Genomic DNA, 17,457 nt, shown 5'->3' with positions numbered 1-17,457 from the left:
AGAATCCCTGCAGCTACGTCACATTGGTTAGTGCAGTATATTTAGCTGGTTTCGACTCCACATGACCAGCGAGTAGCACAGTGTCAACTTTCTCTCAAGAAAAAAAAGCTGCCAGGCTATAATTAACCCTCAGTTGTCTCTGCTATGGAGCCGCCAGCTGATTCCACTGGTTTGTGATCAAAACCAGTCGCAGGGCAGGCCATGTCTGCAATGGCAAACGATGAAGGACGTGCTGGGCTGCCTTGCAAGTCACCATTTCAAGCCATAAGACAGGCTTACTTTTAGTAATTTCACATTTAATGACAACTTTACTAAGAGGTACTTTTTTTAATTAGCTGATAAAATAATGTTGTATGAAATGTTAAGAGGAGTATAGGGGAGGAGTATAGGGTTCCTGAACGTGTTATGTTTACAGCTCTACAGGCAGACTTTACATGCCTGCAGAGTCACAGTACAAAATCTGCAGTTATTTGGTACAGTAACAAACATCCCTGATCATGTTATGGTTGTGCTGTCATGTATTTATATGCCATAGTGCAAGCAACTCATTTAAGTCATGTTTAACCCCTTCTCTCATGCAGGAAGATAGATGAGTCTGACACAGTAAGTATTAAGCATGAACCTTGGTGCTAGAGAACACGTGCTGCGAAGTGGAAAGCAGTGCACGAGTATTTTTGCCAGTGTCACAAGGGCGTGCCTAACTCCTTCCAGTTCCACTACTAGTGCGAGTGTCTGCACCATGATGTAGACAGACCACTTATGTTAACAGAGTAAGCTTCTAACCTCTTCTAGTTCCTAAATGGGAATCATTTTGTGGTGTTTAATTAGTTGGGCTCACCTCACTTTGAATTAGTTACAAGATATTCTGTGGGGCTCTGGGAGAGGAACGAGGAGTTTCATACATTAGCTGGTCGCATGCACCTGAGGGTTTATCTGGAGTTCTGTGCACGTGAGCAGTCTATAACTGGTCTTCTCAACAGACGCCTTGCTGGCACTCTTTTTATGAACACAGGTAATGAATCTACTAGAAGATATGTCATAACATCCTTTACCTGCTGACAGCCCCAGACAGATAAGATTCTCTTCACCTTTCCTCACTGTTTCAACCTTTTCGTTTTACTCTGCTGCTCAGTCTGGATTTTTCCCTATTTCAATTGTTACATTTACCCGTTCCTAAAGGCAGATACCCATTCTCTTCTAATACATTTCTGGTTCTGCCTTATCACCTTACTCAACTCTAATATCTCACTGGAGGAGCCCATAAGCTCAAGAGAATTAGAATTTTAGACTGATTTTTATTGCTATCTCCATATTGCTTGACAATATGTATTTTAACACATGGAATATTAAGAAAGGAGGAGTGAACAGTGTATAACAGTATAATTTTCAGAATGCCTCTTATCAACAGGAATACTCAAGAGTTCTGTTGTACAATGTAGGCTAGAGATCCTGCCACACAAATCCATGTCGGGCATGCTGCAAGATGTAACATTTTGTTCTGTGCTTAGGAGACACTAAAAAAATCTCAAACTAAAGGGATGTACATCTCAAGAACATCCAGCTGCCAATGCAACAGGTTTTTGAGCTGCTCTCCTCCGTTCCAAGCTAGGTGCTAGCATTCAGTATTTTTTGTGTTCCTGTAGACCTTCACTGTCTGGCAGGACACTGCCTTAATTAGGAATGAACTGTTAACGCACAAGTTTTAAATATATAGAGAAATACATTCTCCAGTATTTTTGTATTGATTACTACTGTGATTCTCCAGAAGTTAAGTTGAAGCTACCTGTAAAGACCTACACATTTTCAAAGATCAGAATAATCTCTAAGCTTCTCAGCAAGAAAAATTTATCAACTAGTTATGACAGAACTATTAAGATTACTAAATGCAAATGGCTTAGAATTCTACATGGAACGTGTCTGACAAAGCAGACTTATTGCTTTATATACACAAAACAGTTAGAGGATTTCTAGCTATGATTTATAGTAAATCCACATACTGGATTTTCTAATCTCCAGCTTCATATAATGGAGATGCAATGAGTAACAAAATGTAAGAGGATTAGTAGAAGGTCATCCTTACTTGCTGAATACAGCCTACCATAATACCTTAAAATGGATAAATACAGTTGTACATTTTAGAACTCTGATCAGAGGGCGGACTTGCTAGAAGATGTTAAGGGAAAAAGAAGGTCCAAAACAGTGAGGGCAGGGGGGAAGAAAAGCAGAGGGGACAAGCTGCTTTTACGTAGTTCTGGTCCAAAACTGTACCAGCTCATGCAGATTGACTCCTGCAAAGACCTCAGCAGAAAAGTGCTATTTTTCAGAACACCTTTGAAGCAGCAGCAAATGAGCTACTTTGAAATTGTTAGATTTCAAATGTTTTCTATAACATCATTTGAATTTCACATTAAGGTGTCCTCACGCAGTTTGCTCCCTTGTTTCTTCAAGTGAATTAGAAAGTGTTTCCTGTAAGAAGCAAGGGTGGGAAGATGGAAGCCAAACAGAAGAACATGTTCAAGGTAGAGATTAGAAAAGCTTAAGACGTCAACCAGATCTTGTGGAAAAACCAAGAAAACAGATCCACACTCACTTCAATAGGAAAAAAAAAAAGAAGGAAAAAAAAGTGTACTTTAAGTAGATACCAAGGCAGAGGATCTGCCTTTAAATTCTGTGATCCTTTTTCACCCATAGTCTGAGTAGAGCCCAGCTTGCTCTAACTGGGCAAAGGAATAAAACAGAATTTAGAAGATACTCCATTCTGGTCACTGGCCAGCATGGTTGACTTTGCAGAGAAGCTCTAAATGGTGAATCCAGATGTGTTACGCCTTCCAGGAGATGCTGGATCAAGACTAATCCCGATGCTCCTGGCTTGAACATTAAGGGATTAAGCAGCTTTGTAGTCCTGCATCAAGTAGTGGATTTGGGTGTTTTGGGTGTGTTTCGAAGAAAAAGCCTCTGCGTTGGCTGAACATGCAATAAGATTGACTTTTAGGAGTCTTGCTTAAAAGAATTTATGCAACTATTATCCAGACTGCCACTTTTGTAGGTGGGGGTCTTGCAGGGTTTTTATGCGCAGTTGGTTTCAGTTGGTTGGTGTTTTTTTTGGTAAAAGAATTATAAATTGTACTCTGTCAGCTAAAAAGCTTCCAGAACTCATTTTGCCATAAGGCAGCACTCCCATACTACACTCAAATTTTGTTAAAATTTGCTAAAACATTCTATTTTCTTGGCAAAGAAAATATCTACTCTGCTAATTTTGAAATAGTGCATGTTCCTTAAAAGAAAGATAATTTATGCTGTCAGGGGGGTTGGAATTTATTTTTTTTTTTACTTTAAGACTACCGACTTGAATATTTAAGGTCAGTAATCCAGACACGTGTTGTAAAATTGTCAATTGGCTTTGCCTTGGTGTTTTATTTTGAGCTTATTATTTTACCTTAATTGGTAACCCTTAAAAACCTATTTTGCAACTAAATATAGCTTTACAGGTTTGATATATTAGCTGGGAAAACATGCTGTATCAACACGCATTTATGTATGTAATTCTGTTTGGATTATTAGTTGTTCTAACATCACTGTAGAGTAAGTGATTTGCTTTTTATGTCTAGCTCTATTTGTACAGAAACTAGAATTCAGTTATACATTAAAGAAGAATTTTGAAATTGTTTTTTAAACCACAGCAATACGTTAGATACATTATAAAAAAATGTTCCTGTCTATGTATGTTTTTTTATTTAAAGTTGGTTAAGCAGAGGAAGTATTTACTCATGTTGAGAGAACTGAGCAGGTTGGTTCTCACCGTTTTTGGAACAGCAGGTTTCAGGCTGAACAACTGATTTGTATTTGCAGATTGGAAATGAAAAAAAAAAATCAACCCACACCTACCCCCCCCCAAGCAGTCATCAAGTGGAGGTAATAATAAACTGAGATGGAGATGAAGATGATCTCTGTGCTTACAACCATATTGCTACTGCCAAGTGTTACTTTAGCATTTAAAACTATGTAGGAAGTGTATAGTTTAATCATCAGCTTTCAGACCTCCTTTAAACTTCTATAGCAAGCATTACTTAAAAAGAAGATATTGATAAAGCTGCAGATATTTGATTCACGTGTATACTGATTATACCTCTCTAAACTATTAGCAAGTGGCCACACTTTTAGTGTGGCTCTTGCAGCTTTTCCTGTGATTCGACGTCTTTGTCAGCCCAGAAATAACTCAGTAACTTCACTGTGTTAAACAATGGAAATAGTTTCTACAACAACTAATATTTGTGATCTAGGGGGAAAAATGGTGTTCATTACTGTGCATTCACCTTAATTTCTGAACAGGTATGAACACACTGCCAAGATGCTCATAAACGCTAAATACTTCTGTTTGTATTGTTAAAAGTTTAAGTACCACAGTTAGTTGTGTTTTATTTATTTCTACATGTTTTTTGAGGGTGCACAAGGAAGAAGGACTAGAAAAAGGTAGGGTCTAACACGACACTTCTGGAAACACTAGATTTCTTGCTCCTCTCATACCAACACAGAAAATAATTTTTTTGTTGCATTCTGTTTCATAAAGCCTTGTTCTTCTTCCCTCAGCAAGTCCTTGATAGAATTCATCTCTTCCTTTCCAGCTGATTGATAAAACAGTGTTTCTAAGTAGAAAGCTTTGTTTAATTAGGGTGGCCCTTTAACTGAAAGGCCAACTATATTATCCATTTCTGCCATTTTCTTCCTAGCACCTTGTGTCTTTCAAGACATTTCTTATTGAATTTTCTTACTACTGAACAGAAGTAATAACAGCAAAGCTCCACTTATGCAGGGAACAGGGACTGACATGTTACGTTTAACAGATGGCCTATGCTGTACAATACTGCTGATGCAATTAAGTAATTACTAGGGATGATTAAAAAACCCAAACACTGTAGCAGTCAAGGCTATTGTGGAAAAGAGATATTAGTAAGATTCCCATCATCAATACCAAGCACCTTTTACACATCTTTTAAGGCCAAGCGTTCTGTTCTTCCAGTCATATTAACATGACATGTTGTCTAAGTTGCTTTGCATCTATGCCTCAAATACTCTGACATTTAGGATGCGAGATCTCTTCCTTTACACGTAGTTGAACAAGTTTTGTAAACTAATGAGTTTTGTAAACAAGACTCCAAACTACATTTATGCAACTTGGACATATCATGATGACTTTCACTGAAACATACCAACATGACAGTGAGCAAAGGCTCCAAATTAATTCCTTGAATAGGTGTCAGTGTGTAAGAGTTGATCCTCAAGCCCTGTTTTATGACAAAAACAAAGGCTAGAGGCGAACTAAACTAAAGAACATGAACTGTATAAGTACCAATTTACAGCTGATATCATTAGTCTTAAACAACACAAAAATACAACTCCATTTTGATGATGCAAATGCACTTCTGTGAAGAGGAGTGTGTTTTAAGTAGAACAGAACAACCCTCCCACGCCTACTTTCTCATTTAATGTAGATTACATCCCAGGATTAGAATATGATATTCACTTACCATCATCTAGTGTGATGTCTTGTAGTCCTATTGTTTGAAAATTCAATTCTCGATCTTCAGGTTCTGGTTTAATATTAATAGCTGCCCCATCTGGTGAAAATGGAGATGAATCGCACACGGTGTGGTGGACGAGGGATGATGCTGCATTAAGACCTCCCAGTGCTGGACTATGTGCTTGAGGGGAGTGCTGTCCCGAGTGACTCACAGCGGCTGGCGGGGGAGACGAGGCAGGTCCTGAGCTCGGAGATTGATAAGGCAGAGGTTGCAGCTGGGGTGAAGAAGGTCCAGACAGCGGAGAATGGACCAAAGGGTGGGAAGCTGTCGGGGATGGGGAAGAGGCAGATGCTGGATTTGTAGAGTGGTATGGGACTTGCTGCAGCTGGGGTGAAGACTGCCCGAGGGAGCGACTCATTGCAGCAGGGATGGAGCCCTGCCCCGTGCTCGGGCAGGGGTATCCCAGCGACGGCAGGTGGGAGGATGACTGTCCTGAATGAGCTGGGTGTGTGAGCGGGTGCCCTGCTGTACTTGATGCTGACACGGAACCCGGATTTGAAGAATGAAACTGCATTGGTGGTAGAGTTTGGCAGCCTAGATTTATCAAATGAGGTACAGCTGTGTCTTGCTGAAATGAAATAGCATCGAATCCTTGGCTGGAGGCAGAGTTCATAGGAAGACCAGACTGTCCATTGTATACATTGTTAGACTGCATAGGCTGGTAAGAAGGCCTCACAGGAGGTGCTGATGTTACCTGAAAAGACTGAACCACAGCAGGAGGCAAAACATGACACTCTTCACTTGGACTGAGGTTTCTACCTTGCATGTGCGGCAGGTGGGATACTGCTGAGGTCACCATGGCCGTGTACGGTGGTTGAACTGGACACACAAGGCTCCTGGGTGATGTAGACAGCAAATTGTCATGCGGATGCCCTTGCTCTGGTGAAGGCAATTGAGTTCGGATAGAATGAAGGCCCGGGACATTGCTCGTGTGAGGCAGGGCCAAAGATGGAACAGCAGACAAATCCACCTCATCTCTGTGCTCTTGCTTCATTATAACTAGAAAAAGCAAAACACGGTATTTACCACTTCAACCTATTTGTATCTTGTGATAAATATACACTAATTGCTGTTTAACTGCCACAATATTATTGTTAATGTTCTTGCCCAAATTTCCCTTTTGATCTGCTTGCTTTTGTTTTTAACTTTATGCCCGCTATATTAATCCTTAAAAGCCAGAAGAACTCTCCTGGCATTTACTCAAAGGCAATTTTCTTCTCATCCACCCTGCTCCATGACATATGTTTTTAAAGCCGTTTGCAGCCCAGCTAGAGAAGGTCCAGTGGACCTAAAGGGCGCAGCTCAGAGGTGCGTGCGGGGGTGCTGCTGGGCTCCCCTGAAAACAGGCAGACAAGAGTTCAGTATCAGGCAGGAGAAAAAGGGGAATGACAGTTTTAGCTGACTTGAAACTTCCCTTCGCCTCTGCTCGAGACGGCAGCAGAACTTCGGCAGCACAGTAAAACTAGTTTGCATAGTGCCCGTTGTTTTAATTACAACAGCTCTTTCAGCATACTCCCCAATTTCAGTGACAACAACTGTTCTTGCAATACAGTTACTAAATGATGCACCTTCAGTTACAGAATTTTTCTTTTCTAAGCTACTGGTAGGCTCATGAAAAGGCACTGACTAAGCACAAATAGCAGAAAAATGCTAATGCTTAACTGCTCAATTACTACTTTATAAAATAACAGTTACGGAAACTGTTATGTATAAAATGGATTTCAAAATGTTTATGTAACGACAGCTGCAGTTATAATTAAATTTGCTTCTTATTTAAGCTGTGTCATTACTTCATTCCATCATTTAAGTAATTTAAACATGGATTTCTCAAACATAAATAAAGGTGAATATGTGTCTTGCAAGTATCTTAGGAGCTGCTATTCTAACGAATGGCTGAAAAATACCACATAGATATTATAATACAATTAACTTATTTAGTGGTCACATTGCTTAAATTGCACACACAGGTGTGAAGTAGATAACTCCAGAGCATAAGTAAAACTTATTTTGAATAGTGTAAACTAATGGTAGTTGGCTTTGTCAGCATACACATTAGCTTTTAGAAGTTTTTATTAATACCCAGTACTAAACAAGTCCTCCCATCAGTGCTAACAGGTCTAGCACCGTCACTGATATCTACTGAATTCTAACTACTCTAAATGGGAATGAATTTCTTAAAAGAAAAGAAAGTAAGTGGCAGGCAAAGGAGGAGGCACTGCATTTCTAGTAGCAACGACTTCTTCACATCAAATTAAGATATTTTAACTACACATACAGTTGACATGTACAGGTTTTGCTTCTGGCTAAGTTACAAACTATTTTCTCTCAACAAGCTGCAATGTGTCCAGAGGTGGAAAAAAATCGCCTAAACCTGTTGTTCTGTGATCTCACTAACTTCTATCATGGCTATGGTTGTTTAGAAAAGCAGCTTCTGAGATTCACCATCATTCGCAAAGAAAAGTAGAATGCAATTTATTTTGTAAAAAGTGTAATGGAGGATACTGGGCTGCGACTGTAGCACTAGCTTATTATTTTTCAGTTTTTGAATTAGACAAGCTTAAGTTGTTTTACAAACAATTTAAAGCTGGTTTTATCTTCCCATCAAAGGTATAAGACTGTCTGAATTACTTTCAAAGTCCTACTTTAAAACGCAACTTTTAAACTTTTTTATTTAATACCTGGTGTGTAAGTAAAACGTTGAGACTGGCTTTTTTTCCTCTTGCCATTGCAGAGATAAAACTGCACCTGAACTGCAGCTGTAATGGTTTTGTTATGGTATGGAGGAACTTCAAGTATGATGTTTGCCTGTATGAAAGTTGAAACAGAAAAATTTTACATATCAAATGCAAATGAAACTGCAATTAATTACAGAAAAATGAAAATACTTACTGCAAAACTAAAGCAAACTCCTATTTTGAAATTGGTAAACTTTATTTATATTACATAGTAAAACAGTACTATAAGCAAACTTCTATTTGGAGACTTTTGGTTTTTAAACACAAGTCTTCTGAAGGTAATGCTTTTAATTAAACAGACACAATCTAAAGGATGCTTTGTTTATCTGCCACCACACAGAAAACATCTAGCAATCAAATAATTGCATTTTGGATCATTAAGCTTTTTTTTTCTGTTAAGAAAAATTTTAATACACTGGAAATTACTTGTCATCTTAGCAAAATTATCTTTAGTTTTCCTTTTTTTAATGTCTTTTTTCATTGCTTTCACAACAAGCTGCTATTTCCAGTTCCTTCAAAGCATCATCTTAATGGCTACTTTACAGTAGTAAGCCAGTTAAGGAGTTCTCAGTTATCTGTCTGAATCAGCCAATGATCTACTTAGTTTACTAAATGAAGTCTAAATTTCTGAACAACAACGAAGGTGTCTATTTTCTCATTTTAAAACAGAAAGCTTTCTAAAGTAAGAAAAATTGTTTCTCACCCCTTGACACTTTTCCCTAATTATTTTCCCTTCTACCTCCCACTGAGGCCGTCCATCTGTTGAGAGAAATTTACAAATAATTCAAGCAAGAAGCATTTTCTAATACACTTAAATATTTAATCTTCAAAGCACTTAAATACTCAATATAAAACTGCATTTATTTTCAGTCCCAAAAAGGCCATTCAACTGACAGAGACATATTGTAAAAAAAGTGTGAAGTATAGAGACGCTTTAGGAGTTCCACACTACAGACATTGCTGTGCAGGACTCTACATTTTTACAGAACCTGCTGATTACCCACACCTAGGTTCAGTTCCAGAGGGGGCAGTGTGTGCTATAAGCATACAGGGGGATTTTTTCCACATTTTTCTAAAAAAAAAAAACAAAACAAAAACTTTTGGAAGGTAGTTAAATTACTACTAAGACTTGTGATTATTCAAACAAATGTGCTGCGGGCTCATAGTCACCACCAGAGATAACACACATCGTACCTCCCCGCACATACCCACAAGTTATACATTCAAAACAAACACCCTCCCCTGAACCTAAAGACCCTGCAAGTTCAAATACTGGGCAAGCTGTCTGTGTCATGAGGCAGGTGAGTCACCTCTCTCTGCTCTGACCTAACATTATCCTTAACTGAATGCTCAGTTCTCTCTGTTGTGGGGTTTTGTACAGGTCATCAGGGTACCTATTGTCCAGCAGCAGTACTTCCTTAAAGGTGCTCAAGGTGTGTGTCAAAACGCACTGCATAAAGCCCCCACTAATGCTGGGTTTGCTAATAAAAAGACCCAACTCCTTTACTCACCTCAGGAAATAAGGAGACGTAAAAGAATTGGACTTGGTTGCAAACTTTTAGTTTTAATAATTTACTGTAGCTACTGTTTTCCCCAAAGTTCCAATCGGTTATTCAGGTCACAGCAATAACAATTTAACTTGTTCAAATTTTATGCTCTCTATATTAAAGGGATAATCAAGGAAGAAATGGAACTCCTTGTGTTAACCCAACTAGCCCTACATTTTCAATTATTTTTCATGTATTTTAGTCTAAGTAAGAAACACAAAGATGGAGATGTTACAGAACCAGGAAGGAATGCTGGCCAACTGAACATTTCTGAGTACTATGTAAGTACCTTGGTGCATGCACCTGTTTACACCACAAAACCAAACCAAAGACAACTTGCAAAACATTCATCACATCCGGCTGTAGGTCACTAAACATGAAAAATATTTGATAGGGCTTTTTTAGTGTTAAATTCTCTAGTTTATGGAGTTGCATCATTATTAAAGTGATAGAAGAGAGGAAGAACATGTTTGGTTTTGTTTGTTGTCTTTTTTTAAAAAAAGCCTTCAAAACTGTATTTCTATTTAAAGTAAAGTGTTTTGGAAATACTCATCCAAAATCTGAAAGTTTCTTGTTTACTTCTGAGATTTTATTTCCCATGTATTACACTGAAAAACTACCTTCCCAAAGAAAAACTATTTTAATTTCACGAGATCAGTAGGAAGCAGTTAAATTTTTCTACAGATTTCACTGCATGAAGGTCTACAATGTAAGTTTAAATTTTACTCTGCCAATACACAAGTGCAAGCCTGCTGCAGCTCTTGCCCATGACGAAGTTTTGCCTCAAACACTAAACCTGGATTCTAAAGAACAAGAATTGTAATACAACCGACTAACGTTTCTTCCTTTTGTGTTGGTTGGCTAGTTGTTTTCTACCACCCCCCTCCCCAGAAAATTCTTACTTCCTAAAATCAAGTTCCAGCAGCATTTTTTGTTTTGTTTTCAAGGAAAAAAGAAAAAGATAATATTTACCTTGTCCTTTTTCAAAAAATATAATTTTGGATTCCGGAAGAAAATTGGATCCCGTCACCACCATTTCATGGCCTCCATTTACGGAGCAGCTACTGATGCTGTATTTCTCAATCTGAGGAAGTTCTTGAGCAGATCGCTGAGCTTTAAAATAAATCAAGGAAAAAAGTCATTATTCACAATTTTAACCATTTTAGTAACACTTCTTTTATGATCCTAACTGAAGAATTAGGGATGAAACTAAAACAAACATCTGTTTACACATAGATATCATTTATGCATGATTTACCTTGCTTTTTAGAATTACATTGAAGTTATATAATTATAAAAAACAAACATCAAGAAGCCATGAATCCCAACAGTCACTGCTGTTACAGCAAATGAAATTTTTAGATTACGAATACTGCTTTAAAAAATACTTTAGTATCTTACAGACAAAATGAACTCTAGGACAAACTCAGATTGTTTAAGGTCATGGTTTGATTTCTTAGCACCAGTAGTTAAAAAAATGAACTCTCTTAAAAAAAAGTTCAGATGTTCATTAGATAATAGTGCATAAAGACAAGCAATGGTACAGGCTCTTGTAAATGTAATGGTATTAGTTTTCCTGAAATTAATATTTATTTTCACTGAGATACATCAGCTGCCTCTGCTCATTTACAGGAGCTCCTGAAGCTGCTAGCTGTGTGACTGCGCTATTAGGTTACAAATCTAAAACACTGTTTTTCCTCCAGATTTCCAGGCTGCCATTTGGCCAGTATCATCATTAATTAAAGATATATTAATTTTTTGTAATTTAAGTCTTTAAACACAATGCTTTTCAAACACACTTGTTATATATAATTCTGACAATAAGTATTGTCAGAATGACAACACTACTGACACATGCAGAAAACATGAGTATAAATTATGTATAGTTAAAGCAATCTTACAGCATTCAACAGGTATGGAAGCAGTCTGCAGAGATAAGACTTTTCCACTAGGTTGTGGGATGTGAACACGAAACACAAGTCGCACTCTGGTATTCTTTCTTCCAATATCTGTCTCTCCTTTACGGAGCTCTATATCTGAATTGCGAAGTTTCAAAATACCAGCACAATCGATACTGGAGATAGGTGAGGACAGATGGATTAGAAGAGAAATGGAAGAAAATGAATCAAACTATTGCCAAAGCATACTCTGTAAGCCTTTCTTTTGTTAAAGAATGAAGAGCATTCTCTTTTTTTTCCCCCCATGTTATACTTCTTCAAATTTCTGAGATTAAAAGTTCCATTAGTGTCAAAAAACAACAACAAAAAAAAATCAAACAAGGAAAAGATCTACCAAGACACCAGAAGTGAAATCACCACATTCAATCAAGAAACAACAAAATAAACTGTATAGTTGTATTTTCATAGAAAAAAGCTGTAGGGCTTTGTAAAATGAAACAAGAACTCTATCAGCCAGTGACCCACATGCAGTTTTACACTGTGGAGTTACACATATACGGACGGATTGTATGGGAAGCATTCATCCATCTCCCTGGCAATCTTAGGAGCTTCCCTGTCTCTCTGCTCCTTAACTTCTGACTACCCGAACGCTTATTTTGTTTTTTAATATTGGCATGTTTCAAGAGATGTGTCTATATTCATCACAAGCTTTATTTGTGGAAAATAAGACACCTTTGTGCAAAACCCCAAAGGACACATAGCAACTACACAACTAATTTATGCTGCAATGTACCTGGCTGACATATTATTTTCAGGAAGGAGTGGTATTTCCAAAACTTTTGTGCTGGCAATTATTATCTCTTGACTAGCTGTTGCAACCGTTTTTCCAGTGATTCGGTGCACCTGGTAGAACGCATGAGGTCTTAAGTAGCGATCATCTGCTGTTCCGATGAACATCTGTAGGTTTACTGGCTTTTCACTGTAGCCCAGGAGCTGGTGAAAAAGCAGATGTAATATTAAAATATCAGTCGATTTCTACTGCAATTGTGTGTGCGTAACTTAAATACACAACTAGTACAAAGACTTAAGAGTCAGGGTAGCACTTAATTCAAATCTTCAGTCTCATCAGAATCAGAACACAGAGTACAAATACATGTCCTCCAGTACAAATATTGGCAACAACATTTACTGGAACAAAAGGATGTTAAAAACCCTGTATTACTTTTGAATCTCAAAGAGAAAAGAATCATTTTCTCTATAGAATTTCTACAAAGCTATGCTATGTTATAGGAGCATTTCTGACATTGTTTTTAGTCACAGTCAAGTTATCAATTCGACTAAAACACACCTAGTTTCTAGAAATACCAAAACCAGTAGAAAACCTAAACTTTTAAATATGTAATGCAATAGTGAGTTCATTAAACTTAGGAGGTTTTTTGAATGCAAGTGCACTACGTTAGGATAAAGACAATTCATAGCTAGAAAATCAAGTATGGTTTTTTAAAAAACATTTTCTTTGCCAACAATAAAGAAAATTTGATAAACTTTAATGCATGTATCTTTCCTTTTCTTAAGCATAAGACTAAGCATCCATGCACTCAGTTGTCATAAAACCACCCGTTGCTAGAGGTAAAAGGTAATTCTAGACACAAAATATGTTGAAACAGCAGTAAAAAAGAAACTTAAATAAATGAACTCTAAAAGAACAAGCTGGTTTTGTAATAGTACATTTGTAACATATTACCCAGAAGACTTAAGGAAACAAATTTAACCCACAGTGACATGTGAGTTTCCTTTGGTCACTGCAATTTTAAAACCAAAGCCCATAAAGCGTCTTGTAAGTCCCTGCAGTTTACTCCACCTTCCCACAACTGGCAGATCAACGTACACCACAAGTTAGATAATTTCTAAGAAAATAATGCAGCATATTTACACTTCATCAACTTCAACACCAACTTATGTTCAAACTGGAGGGAGGGTCAGTCATTCTTTAAACGTGGCTTTGTTGTGTTCATACTTTTGTCTCTAGGGAGAGTCATTAGGTCACACAACAGTATTATCTAAGCTCTTTACAGAACTAACACTTAAAACCCATACAAAACCATGTGAATTTAACCTATTTACAAAAGTAAGTACACCCACGGTAGTGGGTGAAATCAGAAGCGCCACTGTTGCCTCTGACACATTTATGGACACTAAATGAACAACTGTCTTCTGTATTCAAGTTACAGCTATCGCAGCACCTATCACTCCTGTGATTTATTAGAGCTTTCTCAATCAAGAACAGAAATTCAGTTTCCAACAGAAGTCTGGATCTTTAGAAGTTGTTCTCAAAGCTTTCAGCCTTACACGAATGCTTTTGTCCAAGATGTAATACTCATGAATTAATCCATCTAGATACAACAGCACAGTCACAGTTTAGTTAGTGTTCTTGCCATTTGCCTAATGAGGTTAAATGTGATTGAGAAGTAAAAAACCAAAATCTTTAGACTACCCAAGACAAATAAAACCGAGCTTACTCAAATAAACCCAAATCAACAACTGAGGCTCGTTCTGTACCTCTTCGTATCCAGCATGCATACAGCCCAAAGTAATTCCTGAAGGAGACATACCGCAGATAAAAACCTACAGACAAGCTACCACACCTACCTCTTATTGGGCAACAACGTACGCATTAACATTAAATCAAAAAGTCACATCTCTTCATAGGTTTAACAATCCTTAGCCCTTGAGACCCTCATTATAATGAAGAAAAAAAAATACCTGTCACAAAAAGCCAAGCAAGCTTTAAAAGCAAGCTTTAGTCAAATACAATACCCTGTTCTATAACAGACATATTTCCAATAACTTCTTACATGATTGCATTTATTTGCATTTATACATACATGTCTACTTGCAGGTTTTTGTTCTGTCAAATATGTAAAATCTTTTTATTCTCACTGGAGTTCTCAGTACAAACAGACCTAAATCCATCAAAACAACCCCACCAAACCAAACTAACCCTCAGCCATTGAGCGGAGACAGTCTACATCATCAGAGCTGCTTCTTTTGTAAATAAATGTGATATTCAAGCATTTACAAACATTACAGGGCAGACAAAGAACCTCCTGTGACCACCACTGTACTGACAGGTTTCTCTCCCTTCATCTGTCAGAAGTCACCTGGAAACTACTGGAACACAACAGGACCATGAACTTCAGTCTTAATTACTGTCCTGTTGACAGTGGAGCACAGGGACTCTTATATCAATTAAATATATAAATACATAACTTTTTATAATCGACGCAGGACTCCCAACATCCTTGCAAAATATTTTTTTTAAGTATCAAATGAGTATTTTCATAACTTCTAAATATCAGAATTTAGTAGTTTAAAGAAAATTTAAAGTATTGTAGCTTAGCATCTACAGAGGCCAGCTTGTCCCAAGTAATCAACATTAATTCCACCATTCATTTTCCTCAGAGTTAAAATTAAATCTTAACACAATGGAATACAGCCTAAATGTGACGTTTGTTAGATGTGTTCACACTAATACTGGGAATCATATAAATTACAAGCCAGATGTATTTAAAAATTTGAATAACTTCCAAATGGGGTCATTGTGATAAAGCTAATTTCCAATTAAAGCTATCTTTCCCTTCCTTAACAATGGACATGTACGCAACAGTCCTAGAGATACTAGTGATAGAAGAGCAAAGAGATATTTGTAAAACTAAGCTGGTCTGTCTGCAGTCAGTGGAGAAACTGCACTCTGCAGAAGCCTACACAGAGCAGAAGTTTAATTTAGTGAAGCAAAATATACTCCACGCCAGCAGTTACACGGTGCTGCCTGTGGGACTCTATGTGCATTCGCTACATTTGAATTACTCAAAGCTGTGTCTAATACTAGTTTTGCTTCCATTATCTGGGCAAGCACAGAGGATGAATCTTTGCTCAAGGACAAGCCATGGAAGACATACAAGGCCTGGTTTCTGCAAAGCATGTTGCAGGATAGGAAGGCGCTGGGCAAGTCTGACAAGAGCTGCCCACTCCACTGACAGATCAGGTAACATCAGCAGGTCACCAGGTGCCTTTTCCGTATGATGCTCTGTCTCACCTGACTGCAGTATGTCAGCTATACCAAAGTAGAAAGGTGAAGCTACATTACTATTCAGAAGAAATAACAAAAACCCCACAAGACCCTACACAGCAGTACAACCTTTAGTCACTCCCCTTCTGGTTTATATATTAAATTAAATGCAAACAAACAAAAAAATCCAATGCCCTAAGGAAAAATAGAAGAAAAAAATGTTACAATGCAACAGAATACATTTCTACAGTAACTTAGAAGACACCTACACTTGTTATAATACAGAAACATATAAATAAGGTATCTCAATTAAAAAGTGTCTGTGATAATATCAGAAAAAACCCTTGAAAATGGCACATATACTTGCAAGCCATGCTAGTGTAAACCTGTGTCGAAACAGACAAGCCAACAAAGCTCCCCAGCCAGAACTGCATCAGTTGGATGCTTACGCTACAGCCTAGTCTCAAATGAATTGCTGTAAAGGATCGGCAATGAAGTCTTGCTACAGGTACCAGAATCTATATGGTTCAGCAGAGTAGGAACATAATGGCAAGGCAGCAGAGACTTCATAAATTTATATTTTCAGTTACAGTTGATTTACTGTGTTTATTCAAGATGTAAAATAAAAAAGGAAACAGCATAAAAGAAAAGCAATTTGAAGTCATAAATATAACCAACGCGTGCCAGTAAGCACGGCCGTTGGGTAAACTGGGGGTGGGAACGGGGGCAGTGAGGGAGAACACAATAACCTCGTCTCCCACATTAGAGAGCGATGCAGGGCCTGATCACAGTAACGGGGGCTGAGGAGGCTGCACGGTGCCCTCGTGTTCCCAAACGCTGTACTCACAGCAAAAAAAGACAGCAAGCTTAATAGGCTGCAGATGCTAATGAGACAGTCTTACGTGCTAGCCAAAACTATGAGGCAACTGAGATCGTCAAAAACATATTGATAAAAAACAAGCAACCAGCAAAGCCCTCAGCCTTCATTATATGAATTTGTGCTTCGGAATTTTCCCCTTAAATCCTGTCTGATAAGTGAACTGACAACTCTAGGCATGACACAGATCCTGCAAGAGTAACACTGAAAATTTATAGAATGTCTGTAATCGAACAGAGGAGCCTGTGGGGCCAGTGAGCCAAAGGGCAGGTAGAACATGATCCAACAGCCCGTGGAGAGGATGCTTGTGCATCCTGTGTATTTTTTATTACATAATCATTCAAAGCCTTCAGTGACACCACCACACTGTGCAAAGCACCACACGATGACAGACAGTCACTGCATCCCAGGACACTGCTCGGTTACTTGGTTAGTTCACCTGAACGTACTCCTGCTTTCTTTAACCGCACGCACATTCAGCAGTTTGCTGAAGAACATGAAAGTGTTCTGAAGGCCATTATCTGAATAATCCTGCTGACAGGAAGCCTTAGATGTCTTTCCCTACATCAAACCTTCCCACTGTAAGCAAAGCAGAACTTTCTGCCCAGCACCCTTAGTCCCCACTGGAGACTGAATTATCACAGAATCTGAACTGCCTTCTGTCTCCTAGGAATGGTGTCATCTCTCTCCCAAAAGAAAGGTGATATTTGGATACCTGTCCTGTGAATAATGAAGGAGACTTGCTACTCCAA

The 17,457-nt window shown here is 38.1% G+C and overlaps 1 protein-coding gene across 2 annotated transcripts in view; it reads right to left on the bottom strand.

Moving 5' to 3' along the window:
- Nucleotides 1–17,457, bottom strand: part of NFATC3 (nuclear factor of activated T cells 3) — a 63,894-nt gene that overhangs the window by 13,253 nt on the left and 33,184 nt on the right. For both annotated transcript variants that reach the window (XM_069868339.1, XM_069868340.1), the window contains exons 4-9: nt 12,553–12,752; nt 11,763–11,935; nt 10,834–10,974; nt 9,018–9,073; nt 8,258–8,384; nt 5,526–6,578 (exon numbers count right to left, since the gene is read on the bottom strand). In XM_069868339.1, coding sequence (XP_069724440.1) covers nt 5,526–6,578; nt 8,258–8,384; nt 9,018–9,073; nt 10,834–10,974; nt 11,763–11,935; nt 12,553–12,752 — 1,750 coding nt within the window. The remainder of the gene's footprint in view (nt 1–5,525; nt 6,579–8,257; nt 8,385–9,017; nt 9,074–10,833; nt 10,975–11,762; nt 11,936–12,552; nt 12,753–17,457) is intronic.

Source organism: Phaenicophaeus curvirostris, chromosome 14, assembly GCF_032191515.1.
Source record: "Phaenicophaeus curvirostris isolate KB17595 chromosome 14, BPBGC_Pcur_1.0, whole genome shotgun sequence".
NCBI classification, from domain to species: domain Eukaryota; kingdom Metazoa; phylum Chordata; class Aves; order Cuculiformes; family Cuculidae; genus Phaenicophaeus; species Phaenicophaeus curvirostris.
This window is presented reverse-complemented; position numbering and strand designations above follow the sequence as displayed.